Source organism: Trichoderma atroviride, chromosome 2 (genome assembly GCF_020647795.1).
Source record: "Trichoderma atroviride chromosome 2, complete sequence".
In the NCBI taxonomy this organism is placed as follows: Eukaryota; Fungi; Ascomycota; class Sordariomycetes; order Hypocreales; family Hypocreaceae; genus Trichoderma; species Trichoderma atroviride.
The window spans coordinates 5,820,981-5,835,574 of record NC_089401.1 but is presented as its reverse complement, the minus strand read 5'-3'; the positions used below and the strand labels follow the sequence as shown (position 1 = coordinate 5,835,574).

The following is a 14,594-nucleotide window of genomic DNA, read 5'->3' as shown; positions in this document are numbered from 1 at the left end:
CGCGGGAACCATCGCGAGTTGCCTAAGCATCGGGACGGATCTCACGGCCGGATGCCATGGCACCGCCGGCGCCAGGCTTGGCTGTAGGGACATTGTTCCATGACAGATAGGTGTGATCACCGAGTTTTCTGGTGGTTGACATGTTAGCTAAGGGGGTGGCTTTGGATTGGCGCTATAGAAAATGGACTTACCTGGGCTTGATAAGGTGAGAAGCGAGGAAGATGACGCCGAGGACAACGCAGAGTCCAGCAACCACGATGTAGGCAATGCCGAGGAAGTTATTTTTGCCGCCCACAACGGTACGGGTGGTGATGAGGATGGACTTGGTGCCTCTGTATTCGGTAGTAGGGAAGACTATGAATAAAAGTTTAGCATGCCGGGTGACGTTTCAGAGTTGTTCTATAACGTACAGTCATCGATGATGATTTCGTAGCGTCCCGTAGTCATCGCCTGAGTGTCATTACGCTGGTAGAGCTTGCTGAAAGTGGGCAGACCAGCAGTGCGCATCCAGACCTGGAAGGCCTCCCAAGTCTTTAGATTTGGCGGAGGGTTCTCCTCGGTGTAGTTGTTGGGATAGCGCTCGCGCCAGTTGGGAGGCGGCAGGACATCGCTAGGCTTGTACTTGGTTGGGTTGTACAGATCCTTGTCGCTGCTCCAGGCGATGTTGGTGTTGTTCTCCATAAAGTACGTCTCTGTGTGGTTCTCCTTGGCTCCGGGGGGGGTTCAAGAGCTCGGGGCTGGTAAAGGTGTCGTTGAACATGGAGTTTGCGATAAGTCCGCACGGGTAGTAGGGCTTCTTGACGCCGTCGACGGTGTCGCCATAGAGAGGGGTACACTTGGAATCGTGGATGTCGCCGTACGACCTGGCGGTTCCCGAGAGCTGAGTGACGTCGAACGAATCGGCATAGCGACGGTGGTTCTGGTAGAAGTTGGTGAGCTGGTAGTAGAACAGGACCGGCGGGTTCAGGTTCTCGGGGATGGTGAATCGCAGATGGCATCGGTTGCCTTTGATGTGGACGCCTGTGTTGACTGTTATGTTGACGCCGGACTGGACGGCCCACTGCGGATCGACCGAGGTGTTTGAGGATTTGAACGTAAAGTCTACGTCTTTGCTTGGCATGGAGCCGAAGCCATTGCCGTTGTCGAAATTCGGAGCATCGAGCGAGCAGCGGCTATAGTCTAGACGGATCTCTTTGACCTAAAGAACAACAACAAACCCATCAGCACCAGTATATCCAGAATCAGAGAAGGGCCAGGTATATGTGCGCACCTGAGTGCTTGCGTATAGCAGCAAGCCGCCGATGGGAGCGAAGATGATGCCGATCACGAAGAAGAGCGGCAGGACTGTCTTTGGGGTCAGAATTGGCCTGCGCCAAGTAGTCAGCATCGCCCAGATTCGTTCTTTGCGCCGGTTCAATGAGCGGGGAAGACGTACTGCCAGGCCTTGAGCCGCTGCTGTCTAAAGGCCGTGTCTATGGTAAAGGCATCGTCAGCGATCCAGCTTCCACCAGCAGCACATGGCCATCACGGCGCTCGCTCAGGCACTCACTCGCAGGACGACGGCTCTTCTTCTTGTCCGGCTTGCTCGGGGCCGAGTCGTGAGAGTCTATGGAGTCGGTGTGACCGACTCCGCGCGGTGTGTCGGACATGTCGGTGGCTTCGACAGGCACAGCAATGCGCGTAGGTCGAAGGGAGGCCGGCGATTACAGAAATGGTGATTGATGGTGTTGACGTTCCAAGGGGTTTGATTGTCCTTGAAGACAGAGACGCTGGAGAGCCTTCATGGCTGTGGCTGGTGCGGCATTACGAGTTCCGCCAAGGCTGTGTGCGCGGGTGTGGCGGTGCTAGTGCTTCGTCAGCACGCGATCCGGGCTTTCCATGCGTTGATAAAAAAAGATCAAAGAAAACGCCCGCTTACTGTGTGTGGAATCCCGGGTAGGCATTTTTCACGTCGATTGTCTTTTGGCAGCAGCATTTGAGAGCATGTGATTTTGTGATTACGGCATTGGGCCAACAATGAAGAACGTGTTTTTCTTTACGTAGCTTGTAAGCTTAATTTATGGCGAGCATCGTTAGCTGACTGACAGATTGCTAGTGCTACAGTTGGCAGATGAATCCACTCTCAATAGCTAATACCAGGTATCTAGCAATCTAGATATTATTTGGACATGCAAGTTTCCATGGTGCTCAGGTTTACTGCATCCCCTTCTCCCATCAATGGGACTATGACGCCACCGAGAATCGTCATTTCGACGAGATTTGGCATTTCGATGCATTAAGATTGAATTCCCCAGCCGCGCCGTGGGAAGAAAGGAGTTTGAATAGGAGCATTGATGGCATGACTGACAACTTTACGGTTTATCTCGCTTCAAAGAGGATCTTCCCGGGACAGTAATTACTTATCGATAACTGGATTAAAGGCGTGCGTTTAGTGGATGAGATTCCGCATATTAGAGTACATACGTGTATACAAGTAAGGTATTGAAATGAAGAAGAATGAGGCGCCTAATACTGGAGCTCGTGGGGCTCTCCATATCGCCGGTCGGCCATGGTTCTGAGCCCCGAGAGGCAAATACGGATCAACAGGAGAGCCTCTGACTCCCAAACATGATGCTCGGCTTGGAATTGGCATCAGCTGCAATGGCAAACGGGGCTGCCTAGTAAAAAGGCGATGACGGCTGGATGAGCTGGTGGTTTTGAACCGGATCTTGACCGGCATCTGCAGCAGCAGCGGAAACGCCGCATGAACTTGACGTAGTGGTAGCACCACTGCACCGCTAGGCATGTGGACCGCCAAGTGTAAGTCGAGAGCTGATGCCGCTTCCCGTGGCAGAAGGCGATCCATTGTCATCATGGCCCGGGTATCGATGGATCGACCCTTCGCATAGACCCCAGCCTAGTCTTTCTCAGCTTCCAATCTCGCTCTTGATGGATTGTTGAAGGGTTGCTCGATACTGGGCATGTACATTGACTAGGACACCTAGTAGGGGCTTGTAGTTCTCTGTACCCCGTCACCGCCAGATGCTAGCTTCATGCAGAGCACTGGCATCAGCCAGCCACAGCCGATGCAGCTTGTACAAAACATGGGCAATATCGGTTGGCAGTAGACTTGTTCTCCCCTCAAGACATGCATGTCTCAGTGTGTTTGAACAGCTGTATTCCTGCCTCGTAGCGGGTGCAAGGGGAGCGACGCTATTGCGGCTCTAGCAATCATTAGCTGGCTTGCTGCCAATCCGAGGAGGCAGATGTGCCTTTGCATGCACATGGCGCATCGTGCTGCTGCGTGCCTAGCAGAAGCGATGCATGGATGGTCAGGTCATGAGCCTTTTTGGTTTTTTTTTTTTTCTTTTTTCTTTTCGAACAACGCAGGACGTGACTCGTGCTTTGAACGCATCAAGCTACTAGTAGTAGACGCCATCTACTGCTGCATAGCCCAAGGACCTGTATATCCGGTGATGCTACTCTGCAAAGGACCGAGGCCAGTCCCAGAGATGGAGGCTGCGGAGCCAGGGACCAGCCACCGGCGTCTGCTTCCGTCTCCAAACGCTCTCGGACTTGATCCGTGCTAGCTGCGGAGCACCGCCTTGGCATGTTCAATACACCGATCCCCTCCTACAGTAGCGCAGGTGGCAGTACAGAAACAAAAGTACACACGCACGGGGTGTGATCGTGTTAGTGCTAGGCAAGACAGCGGCCAGAAAAGCACATGAGCCCCGAATCCAATCTGTTGGGAAATCGGAGACTGGCCGGGCGGCACACCTCATCCGAAGTGGCCAATTTTCTGCGACGGCGGCTGACGACAGCGCCGAGCCCCAGAGGGAGGAAGACAGAAGCAAAGAGGCGAATGCGAGCTTACAAGTAGCGGTACTGTACGTACGTACTTGTACAAGTTTACCCTTTGCTGTCACCGTGGCGTTTGCGGGATCTTTTGCGGGATCGTATAGATGAGATTGTATTTACAAGTACGAGTCTTGTCCAGCTCTAGCCGCCAGCCCGTCGTACCGTGCCGCCTTCTTGTTCTTCTTTAGTGAACACGATGAATCAGACATGCGGATTGACTGGTTCAGGTCCGCCTGGTCTCGAAACTGGGCGTGTGTCTGGTTCGTCTCGGCCCCCCGGAGCCGGTTCATGTTTGATAGGCTGGCCTCTTTGGCTCTGAGGGCGCGAAGCCAATTCGCCTGCCGCTCTCGCATGGCATGGACGCTGTCCGAGCGGCTAGGCTTTTACTGTAGGTAACAGCACGACGGGGGGAGTGGTGGGCACGAACCAGCTTATGTGTGTTTCTGCTCTTCTCCAATGAGTAATCCTGTTGCACAAATTCTAGCGCCCGTAATACGCCAGAGACGAGGTTAGCCTGTATAAAGTGTACATGTATGATATTGTAATCAAACGGCTGGCTGATGGCAGAGCCGCCAAGCGCCAAGATCGAAAGCCAAGAGCCAAGAAGCGAACAGCTCAGAATGTCGGCTAGGAAGTGAAGACGCCCAGAAATATGGGTGAGGGGGGATTCTGTCTTGCTGATCGTGTTCTCGCCTTTGCGTCAGTGACGGTGAAGGAGGTGGCTGAGTGAATAAGCTTCGCAATGGGACTGGATGGCCCAATTGACGATTGAGAGCTTGTAGTATACACACCCGTGTTTTGTCAACTACCCTGCTAGGTAGACGGATCGAGGTAAAGGTTGCTTCTGCCTACATGCAGCTATATAGATTAGCGACCTGGTTGGCGGCGTTTGGTGTGTTGTTCATAGGTGTCAAAGACGCTATAGTGATACCAAGAGCTCTTGGAACGGCTCGTCGCAATATCATGTTGAGAGGAGTACAAGACACTAGTGCTACTACCTAGATGAAATATTCGCACAAGTCCAAGCGCTGTCTATATGGAGCTACCAATAGCGAAAACGTCATGCTTCATTTCTGGCGTGCCGTGCAAAGTCCTACTGGACGGCCTGAAACAATTCATGGACATGTAATGCAGCGCTTCACGCCACCCCGTCCTGATTCCATCCTCGCAGCGGCTACAAAACTGACTGAAGCTGATTTGCCATGTCAACATCTCCACCCTGTGTTGGCGTTGTTCGCGCGCTGCTAAAATCACTTGGCTCTTGGCTCTTGGCTCTTCAAGCCCGTGGACCGCCACTAACACCACATAGACGCGAGACCAAGAAGCTTCCATCGGTAGCCAGAACTTGCTCCCTCGCCTACACGATTCCCCAGCTTTTTTTTCCCTTCCTGTCTGCCCCCGTAATGTCCCTTTTCATTACCTTATACTCGCCCCAGCTCCACCCAGGAGCGAGGCGCAGCAGGCAATCGATAGCACTGACCCAAAGCCAAAGTACCTGAGCAGAAGCCCATTTTGATTTGGGTCTAATGCATTATACAGAGTCAAAGAGCGTATGTACTCCGTACATGAGGCATATCGTATTAGCGACTCCATCTGACGGCCCCTGTTTTGCCGGACACCCATGGGACAGATCCGGGAGGGCTCAAATGTCTGACACTGGGGCTTTTCAGCAGGGCCAGCCAGTACGAATACATTGATGTCAGGTACCTGTACTGTACTACGGCTAAACAGTCACCGGAGCCCATGACCTGCTGAGAGCGTCCGGGCAGGGAGGGTTGAAGTGAAGCGTCAGTGCTGCGGCGCGGTGAAGAAATGGCCAGGCGTTGAATCCCGTTGACGGGACCAGCCCCAATGGCACTCGTAATGCCTGCTACAGAGCAGCCACAGCCAATCAATCATCGAGCTGGGCACAAATAGGCATTCAGCAGCGATTTCAAGGAATGGAATTGACACTAATTCCGAGTTATCGGCGATGGCGACGGCTACGGCTGCCGGGGCACTAGGCAGGTCCCAGGTGGTGCTACTTGTGCTCTCCCCCATCAGCTGCCTCCGGGCCGCGATGTGCTCGCTGTGGTGGCCACTAGCAGCAACTCACCCATGCCGCAGTTGGCACGATTCAACGCCTTCGCCTTGCATACTTGCATCCCGGGTTAATCGCGAGGTACATATTACATAGGGACTGCCGTAATCTGCAACAAGCATCTGTGTCTTTTATTTCCTCTCTCTCCCGCCCTTCCTCCCTCTTCTCCAAATCCAAGTCCATCCCCACACACGCACTAGAAACTTACTGGCTGCTGGGCCGTCCGTTGTTTATAATCTTGTTGTAGCCGCCCTCATCTCGCTGAAATTTCCCACATCCCAGGCTCGGGCGGTTCGGCTCCTTGAAGCACCATCAAAGCGACCCTTGCTGGAGGATTCTTATTTATTATTCTGTATGGTTCTTTGGCCGATCTAGAACTCACCCAAGGGGGGTTTTCTTAAACAAAACCTTGCGGCCGCCCGTTTTCCATTTACACCCATAATCCAGAAACCTACCTTGCGCCTCTCACCTCGCCTCAACAACTTGAACTTTCGCAACTGCTAGGTACCCAAGGGGTACTTGCTCGAGCACCAAACGCACTGCAGGCGGGGCGGTCACTCAACCAGCCACCAAAACTTACTCAGACTCACTCTTACAAAGACCACGCGCCGCCAGGCTGTCATTTGGTTGTTTGCGTTCATCAGGCGCCATCCATCCCGCTTGCCTTTCTCTCCTCTTTTTGAACAAGTACCAGGACAAAGTTAAAAAGGAGCTCAACTGCGGGGATTTACGACTTTTACTCATCGGATTTCATCTCAACCCTTTCATTTCTGCCTCATCGCCATGGCTTCTCAGACATCATCTCGGGCATCCGGTCGTGTGAGCCGGGATACGGGCTTTCCAGAACCCTTTGATAAATGTAAGCACTCCCCTTTTGGTCACGCCGATTTCTTTTTCTTTGTTTCTTTGTTTCTTTCATTCTTTCCATCAGGATGCAATTTTCTAAATAAAGGTATACATATATTTTTTTTACTGACATTTTTCCGTCCTAGGGAGCAACACCACTCTTCCTCACCCAGACGCCGATCTCTCACCAAACGCCTGCATCTCACACGACGAACTCGCCGGCGATCATGCCCTCAAGCGCAAGCGCCTCTCATTCCTCCACCGACGACACAAGCATAAGCGAAGCCTCGTTGACGGCCTCGCCACCCCCCAGACCGAGCTCCTCAGCAGCGTCCTGTCCCTGTCGCTCTCTCATTCCCGCTCCAGCACCAGTCTCCGTGTCCAGGCGGAGGCCCCCAAGCTCACGAGCCCTTCCGAGGCCAGCTTCCAGTCCAAGACGGGCAGCGAGAGCGCCGAGTCGACCAAGAAGGACGATGAGACACCGCCTTCTTCTCCCGATAGCGTGATGCACAGCCCCAAGAAGTCGAACCGGTTCAGCAAGTGGCGACGGTCTTGATCAACGAAAACCGCAGGACGGAAAAAGTGATGTGAAGGCAACTTTATATATATATATACATGCGTATAGCATGCATCACACTTTCTTGACTTACTCAAACACCAAACGGGACAACCACCTTTACACAAGAAAGAAAAAAAATGAAGGAGACAAAAAAAAAAAAAAAAAACCGAAACGAATTCACGACTCTCTTTTGTGTTATATAATATATTTTACAGCTTATTATCTGTTTTTATGGGCGTTCTCATTTCCATGAGCGACGGAGTTTTGGGAGAAAAGGGGTTACTGCATATTTTTGGAAACCTGGCAACAGAGCGATACGGCCTTTCCCCTTGAGAAAATGGGGGATCCTGTCTTTATATATTTTTGGGGTACAACTTGCATCTGCTCGGCATATTATTTATTTTGTCTACTTTCTTTTGTATCTTTACGACAAAGAAGGCACATAAAAAGACTGGGATTATAGCTGTTGTGTGTAATAAAAGCGACAGTGTTGCGGCATCATGACTCGCACTCTCCTCTTCTTCTTTTGTCAACAAATGTTCAATCATTGGCAGGTTTGCAAGAGTAAGAAGCATGCTGCAAAAACAGTTGTAAAGGGCTCATTGAATTGTGGCTTGATTTCACAAAAGACTCAAAATATCACTGCCCATTCGTCCTCCAAAGTTCCTCTCTCATGCCATGATGCTATGCCCCTCCTAACTCCCCCCGATACGTAGTGTAGCTATACGGACTCAACAGCAACGGCACATGGTAATGCTGGCCCTCCTCGACGCGAAACACCACCGTCGCCTCCGGGAAAAAGGTCTTGTCCTCGCCAAAGTAGCTGGCGGTGTCGAAGCGCAGCGTCCACCTGCTGGGCCCGCGGATGGCGCCCAGCACGTCCTCGAGCGTGTAGACGGGGACCTCGCCCGACGCCGTCTCGGAGCTGTAGGGCAGCCAGACGGTGATGCGGCCGTCGTCGTTGGTGAGCGACTCGAACGTCTTGAGCACGTTGCCGTGGCTGCTGGAGGTGCCGGGGCCTTCGAGGCGCACGCGGATGCCCTTTGCGGGGCGGCCGACGGAGGTGTCGAGGACGTGGCAGGTGATGCGGTCTTTGTCGGCCATGGCTGAGGCTTTGAATTTCTCTCGCTGTGAGTATGTGGTGTGACGATGGTTGATGGCTGGGCTGAGATGGATGGATGGATGGTGGGGTAAATGGTCGAATCGATTCAATCAACTCAATCTTGAGATGCAAATCAAATCTCAGTGGCGAAGGACAAGGACAAAGAGAAAAAGAGAGAATGCAAAACAAGGTTTTACGTCTTCTTTATATAAAACTCGCGCGCAACGTGAGACTGAAATGAAGGCTGTGACGAGGACAGCAGGAGACCAAGGCTGAGCTGTTTCTATTCTTAAAGGACCTGCATGATTGACGGCTGCTGCTACCTCAGTTACTGGGCAGTACTAACAGTGCTAGGCCTACCGCCAGGCCTTGTTAGTGTAGGACTCGACACATGCTGGCAAGTACAGCGCATCCAATCAGCATCGGTGGGAGCAGAGGCAGCACATTGGCTCAGCCACGCTGTGCGCCGGCCGCCGTTGGTAGTTGGTGGAGGTGGCCGCTGGCCATGGCTCTGCTCGTTGATATGCGGAGCAGGTACGTACATGTATGTATATACACCAGGCTTCATCAATGAGATGCTTCGTTAAAGCCAGGCTGAAGCCGCTATAGTTGAATGGAAGACTCCGTGTTATGCAGTTCGACATTGTTATCTTCATCTACATCATGCCGCTGTCAACTTATTCATGCAGCTACAGTCTCATTGGCAGCCTCGGAGCGTTGCAACCGCTAGAGCTCTAGGTGCCTAAACACACGCTCATTCCCCCCACCATATCGACACCACTTACTGTCGCATCCTTTTTGTCATCTTCTGCCCCTCCATCTTCGCTCCATCCTTCTCTTTCCGCTTCCAAACGCCACTCCCTCTCGTATCTGTAGCCTCGCCAACTCAAATCGTCTGCGTCACCCCCCTCAAGTCTCAGCCTCGTCTGTCTCTTCCTCCACCAATCTCTTTTCTGCTTCTCTCTCTCTCTTCTCTCTGTTATTCCGCATACTAAAAAAAAACACAGCACCTCCACAGCCATGGCCCTCGTCATCGACGAAGACGCTCTCGAGCCGTCTCTCCAAACGCTCCTCGACCAGCGCTCGCTCCGCTGGATCTTCGTCGGCGGCAAAGGTGGTGTCGGCAAAACCACCACGTCGTGCTCCCTCGCCATCCAGCTCGCCAAAGTCCGCCGCTCCGTCCTGCTCATTAGTACTGATCCCGCCCACAACCTGTCCGATGCCTTCAACCAGAAGTTCGGCAAGGAGGCCCGCCTCATCAACGGCTTCGACAACCTCAGCGCCATGGAGATTGACCCCAATGGCAGCATGCAGGACTTGCTGGCTGGCCAGGGCGAGAACACGGAGGACCTGAATGCCATGAGCGGGGGGGATTGGAGGCATGATGCAGGATCTCGCCTTTGCTGTACGTTTCCCCTTCTTCTTTTTTTCCCCATCTTCTTAGTACATGAAACCTAACTCGCATCTTTCTGTAGATCCCCGGTATTGACGAAGCCATGTCCTTCGCCGAAGTCCTCAAGCAGGTCAAGTCCCTCTCCTACGAAACCATCATCTTCGACACCGCCCCCACCGGCCACACCCTCCGCTTCCTCCAGTTCCCCTCCGTCCTCGAAAAGGCCCTCGCAAAGGTCTCCCAGCTCTCCTCCCAGTACGGCCCGCTGCTCAACGGCTTCCTCGGCTCCAACGGTGCCCTGCCCAACGGCCAGAACCTCAACGAGATGATGGAGAAGCTCGAGTCCCTGCGCGCCACAATCTCCGAGGTCAACACCCAGTTCAAGGACGCCGAGCTGACCACCTTTGTGTGCGTCTGCATCGCCGAGTTCTTGAGTCTGTACGAGACGGAGCGCATGATCCAGGAGCTGGCCAACTACGGCATCGACACCCACAGCATCGTCGTCAACCAGCTGCTGTTCCCTAAGAAGGAGAGCGACTGCGAGCAGTGCAACGCCCGCAGGAAGATGCAGCGCAAGTATCTTGACCAGTACGAGGAGCTTTACGCTGAGGATTTCAATGTCGTCAAGATGCCGTTGTTGGTGGAGGAAGTGCGAGGCAAGGAGAAGCTGGAGAAATTTAGCGAGATGCTGGTGAAGCCGTACGTTCCGCCGCAGTAAAAACGACAAGGGGAGGTAAATAGACGAGAAAGGAGAGGGAGAGAAGAACAAGAAAGAATAAATGCATAAAAAAAATTCAGAAAAGAAAAGAAAAATTATCATCTACGTCACGAACAAAGACTTATGGGCCGTGTATACCGACTAGATATTCTTTCTAATAGATTTAGTATAAGGAGTCCAGGCGTTTTCAGCCCTTATAGTCTACATATTTCACCTATCCATCACCTTTGGTCTTGACTTATTTCATTCACTCAATTCACGTGCAGTGTAAACATGTGTGTGTGGTGTACAATTCAGTTTCTTAAATTGACGCTCCCTTTCTGGGACACCTGTTCTACTTAAAAATCTTCCTGCGCCTTCATCATGCCACCCTTAAAGAGGGGGGGAAAAGCAAAAAAGAAAAAAAAAGCCGTCTCCAACTCAATCTCACCCTGAAAATAACCATACAGTAATACCCAGTCCCTCTTTTCGTTAATCTCATAGAGGGTTAAGATGGAACATGCGGAATTCAGCGTCCATCATTTCGGGGGCAAAAAGGGCAAGTGCTGATCTGTAAAGAGGTATGAGGATTGAAGATGGCTAAAACGGCTCGATTCGAATATTTTTCTTTCATGGACATAAGAGACGAAAACAGAAAAAGTTGAAGGGAAAAAAACGCCTGATCCAAGCCAAGTTGAGCTCTGGTAATGAGAACCGTCCTCCCTGTTTTTTATATTTGTGTGTGGTATTTGCTCCCTGTTCATACATGTATTGTTGTGTCGTATTTGGTGTGCGTTGTGTGTGCAGTGTTTCGCCAGCTAAATGCAAGAAGGAAAAAAAAAGTAGGGGCCTTTAGGTGTTGCTGTATCCGATATTAAACGCTGTGTGTTGAAAACGAAAACCCCCTAGCAGAACATGCCGCCTTTGTCGTCCGCCGTACTTTCGGCGCAGAGCCATTCCAGATGGTTGTTGTGTGCTGCATATCGTAATAGTAGAGGTTGCTCTGGTTGCTCTCTTCATCTCTTTCTTTTAGAGCTCTCTGTAGTCGCTTGGCCGGACTCGGCGTTGCTTGTTCTGGTGTCGATGGGGGTTGACCGGCTTTCGGAAGTAGGCATCGTCATCGCCACCACCTTGGGTGAAGTTGCCGCCATTTTGATAGCCGTTCATCATGCCTCCACCATTCATGCCATTCATATTGCCCGTTCCACCCATGGGATTCATGCCGTTCATGCTACCCATGCCATTCATACCGCCCATATTGTTCATACCTCCCCAATTCCCGTTCATGTTACTGCCATTCATGTTGTTCATGCCGTTCATACCACCCATGTTGTTCATACCATATCCTCCATTCATGTTTCCGTAGCCCCCATTCATGTTGTTGAAGCCCTGCATCCCCATCATAGGCATGTTCATCATCGGCATGCCCATGCCCATGCCCATGTTGTTCATACCCATATTCATACCCATGCCCATGTTCATCATGTTTGGCATCATGCCCATGCCACCATTGAACATCATGTTATTCATTCCCATGTTTGGCATGCCATTCATCATGTTTCCATTCATCGTATTTTGTGATGATTGGTTTTGCATAGCACGGGGGCCCTTGGGGATCTTAGGATTTTCGAGGAAATCTTCTGCAGGCCTCTTCTTTGAAGCAGTGTCTTCTGCTTTGACTACTTCGGTCTTTTTGTCCCCTGCCAGAGGAGCGAGGACAAGACTTTTGGACTCGGTTGAGGGAGATTTGGACGCTGAGTCGGCGACTTCTGTGGCTGGTGAGTCAAGTTTCTCCTCTTGAGACTCAGTCTTTTCGAGTTTCGGCCTGTCCGCCTCAGAGTCTGTTGCTTTATTTAGCCCAACCTTGTCTGCTTCTTCAGCTCCAGCGACATTCTCGGAACTGTTTGCCACTTCCTCCGATTTGGCCTTGGGGGATGAGGGAGGAGTGACCTTGGCGGCCTCTTTCTCTTTAATGTAGTCCTGAATCTTCTTTGATGCTTCTTCATCAGGCTGAAGATCATCAATTAGTACACCTTCAGTCTGGCAAGCAGGGCAGACGAAGTCGCTTTCAATGAGTGCATTGGTGATGCAGTCATTGCAAAACGTCTTCTGGCAGCATGGGGTTTTCATTGGCTCTATGAACATCTTCTTGTCAATCGAACATTCGAGACCACGCTCCTGCACCTCCTTATCTTCCGCCTTTGCCGTCTTGGCCGCGGCGGAAGAGGATTGGGCCTTGGCCTGAAATTGCTCCCAAGACGCCTTGTCTGGCTCAGCAATGACAAAATCCCCCTCAGCGTTGACCATGATTCCTGAGGGTCGCTTGGATTCGTCGCCTTCAGTTTGAGCTAGAATGACAGATTTATCCACCTTTTGTAAAAATGATCGAGGAATACCAGTAGTCCGTTTGACGCGGGGCCGATTATCAAAATCAGGGTCATCGTTGGTAGGGCACAATTGAATCCAATGACCTTTGTTTCCACATCGATAGCAAATGTATCCATTGGGAGGGTCATGATCTGGGACATTTGCTGGGCGTTTAGCACCTGGCTTGAAAACTGGTGCTTGTCTGTTCAGGCAGTTAGCAACTCTATACCCTACGCTAGAGAAAATGCATGACCAAACAAAGACAACTTACTGAGACAACTCTTCTTGCTGAGCTGACCATTGTTCGGATTGAGCAGCAAACATGGCAGCCATGCGATCTTCCTCCGTCATAGCATCGTTCATCTGGCTAAAAGCGTTCGAGTTCGGCTTGGAAGTCGAAACCTTCCCTAGCTGTTCCTTGCGGCCGGCATTCTTAGCCGCTACGGGCATTTTGCCAGAGACATATCGGGCGGCTCGCCCAGCCCCGGGCTTTAAGGCCGGCTGTCGTCGAGCAATCACCGTCGTTGATCTGGGGACAATTGTGGTATCATCATCGTACTCTATATCATACCAAGTTAGTATTTATGCTGCTGGAAGCAAGGGATAATTTTCGGTATCAGTTCCAAGTACTCACCTTCACTGTTGTCATCGGTGTAAATGAACAGGTCGAAGTCCGTGCCATCGCCCAAACCACTCTTGTTGATGATTTCACGCTTCAGTTCAAAGACTGAGATACCTGTACCGTCAAATTCCACTCTTGTGGGCTCCTTCTGCGACTTGAATTTGAAGAACACTGATGAAGACATTTTTGCTGAGGGGGGGATTGTTTGGTTACAAGCAACGAAATGTGAAAGAGTAAAAGAGGTCAGAGACGTTAGGCTCGTCAAGAATGTAAGGTCGAAGGGGCTATGAATCTGTGATGTAAATACGTCGGAAACCTCAGTCGTAAAACAATTGACTAAGTGAGTATAGAATTTCTTGCTGCTAGCGAAACTTTTTTTCTTTTGATTCTTCTTCTTTTCTTGGTTTTGCACCTCGGTGCTGTTTCAACTCAAGATGGACTCAAAATAATCAATTCTGATTGTAATTGGTGGAAAGACAAAGACAATAGGGAAAAAATGGGTACGACGAATAATCGAGTACAAGTGGCAGAAGCCAGAAGGAAAAGACAACCCTAGAGTTCCCCCTCACCTCCTGATCACCATAACAGACCAGCCTATGCACCAGTAGATAACAACCCTTTGCTAGCCGTCTCAGGAACCCACGTCGGACAGACTAGCAAAATTCCAAAATAGAGTAACAAATAAACAAGAAAGCCGAGACTTATTTGGTAAAGCGGAACAGAGAGCAAATCACAGGTCGATGGGTCGCGAGATGCGAGAATCGCTTCGCTGAATGGGTCGTTGGAGGATGGGGCACGCGTACGGTTCTACCGGAACTGTTCGACCTCACAATGGAGGCTGTAAGGCGCTTGATTCGTTGAAGCCGTAGCCTAGCGGGATTAAAATCGATGGATGGCAAGCGAGCAGTCACCTGGGCGCAAGTCGACGATGCTTCGGCGATGACTTCGCGGGAGGACGGTGTGTCGTTGATGTGGACGAGAAGAGGAGAAGAAAAACAGAAGCGGAGGGACTGGGGACAGTTAGTTCCATTATTAATGGGAGGCGCGCGTATTGATAGCGAGCTCAGGCCGCTTGCCAGCAGTTAGCG

General features: G+C 51.3%; 7 protein-coding genes across 7 annotated transcripts; 2 read left to right on the top strand and 5 right to left on the bottom strand.

Annotated features, from left to right (window-relative positions):
* Nucleotides 1–22: 22 nt before the first annotated feature.
* Nucleotides 23–447, bottom strand: TrAtP1_004771 (uncharacterized protein; the record flags this gene model as incomplete). Its single annotated transcript, XM_066112439.1, has 3 exons — nt 23–128; nt 192–354; nt 411–447. The coding sequence occupies 3 exons, from the start codon at nt 445–447 to the stop codon at nt 23–25; spliced, it is 306 nt and encodes a 101-aa protein (XP_065968524.1).
* Nucleotides 448–610: 163 nt separating this feature from the next.
* Nucleotides 611–1,649, bottom strand: TrAtP1_004770 (uncharacterized protein; the record flags this gene model as incomplete). The annotated part of the gene is made up of 4 exons (XM_014084197.2): nt 611–1,198; nt 1,271–1,367; nt 1,436–1,472; nt 1,550–1,649. The coding sequence occupies 4 exons, from the start codon at nt 1,647–1,649 to the stop codon at nt 611–613; spliced, it is 822 nt and encodes a 273-aa protein (XP_013939672.2).
* Nucleotides 1,650–3,956: 2,307 nt separating this feature from the next.
* On the bottom strand, nt 3,957–4,193 carry TrAtP1_004769 (uncharacterized protein; the record flags this gene model as incomplete). The annotated part of the gene is made up of 1 exon (XM_066112438.1): nt 3,957–4,193. One exon carries the CDS (start codon nt 4,191–4,193, stop codon nt 3,957–3,959), a length of 237 nt encoding a protein of 78 aa, XP_065968523.1.
* A 2,510-nt stretch (nt 4,194–6,703) lies between these two features.
* On the top strand, nt 6,704–7,322 carry TrAtP1_004768 (uncharacterized protein; the record flags this gene model as incomplete). The annotated part of the gene is made up of 2 exons (XM_014083286.1): nt 6,704–6,779; nt 6,913–7,322. The coding sequence occupies 2 exons, from the start codon at nt 6,704–6,706 to the stop codon at nt 7,320–7,322; spliced, it is 486 nt and encodes a 161-aa protein (XP_013938761.1).
* Nucleotides 7,323–8,009: 687 nt separating this feature from the next.
* Nucleotides 8,010–8,429, bottom strand: TrAtP1_004767 (uncharacterized protein; the record flags this gene model as incomplete). Its single annotated transcript, XM_066112437.1, has 1 exon — nt 8,010–8,429. One exon carries the CDS (start codon nt 8,427–8,429, stop codon nt 8,010–8,012), a length of 420 nt encoding a protein of 139 aa, XP_065968522.1.
* A 558-nt stretch (nt 8,430–8,987) lies between these two features.
* Nucleotides 8,988–10,774, top strand: TrAtP1_004766 (uncharacterized protein). Its single transcript, XM_066112436.1, has 3 exons — nt 8,988–9,351; nt 9,435–9,832; nt 9,903–10,774. Exons 2-3 carry the CDS (start codon nt 9,809–9,811, stop codon nt 10,536–10,538), a joined length of 660 nt encoding a protein of 219 aa, XP_065968521.1. The 5' UTR covers nt 8,988–9,351; nt 9,435–9,808; the 3' UTR covers nt 10,539–10,774.
* A 44-nt stretch (nt 10,775–10,818) lies between these two features.
* TrAtP1_004765 (uncharacterized protein) lies at nt 10,819–14,517 on the bottom strand. Its single transcript, XM_014084194.2, has 3 exons — nt 13,519–14,517; nt 13,156–13,444; nt 10,819–13,086 (listed from the first exon to the last, which is right to left on the bottom strand). The coding sequence occupies exons 1-3, from the start codon at nt 13,688–13,690 to the stop codon at nt 11,547–11,549; spliced, it is 2,001 nt and encodes a 666-aa protein (XP_013939669.2). The 5' UTR covers nt 13,691–14,517; the 3' UTR covers nt 10,819–11,546.
* Between the last annotated feature and the right edge of the window lie 77 nt (nt 14,518–14,594).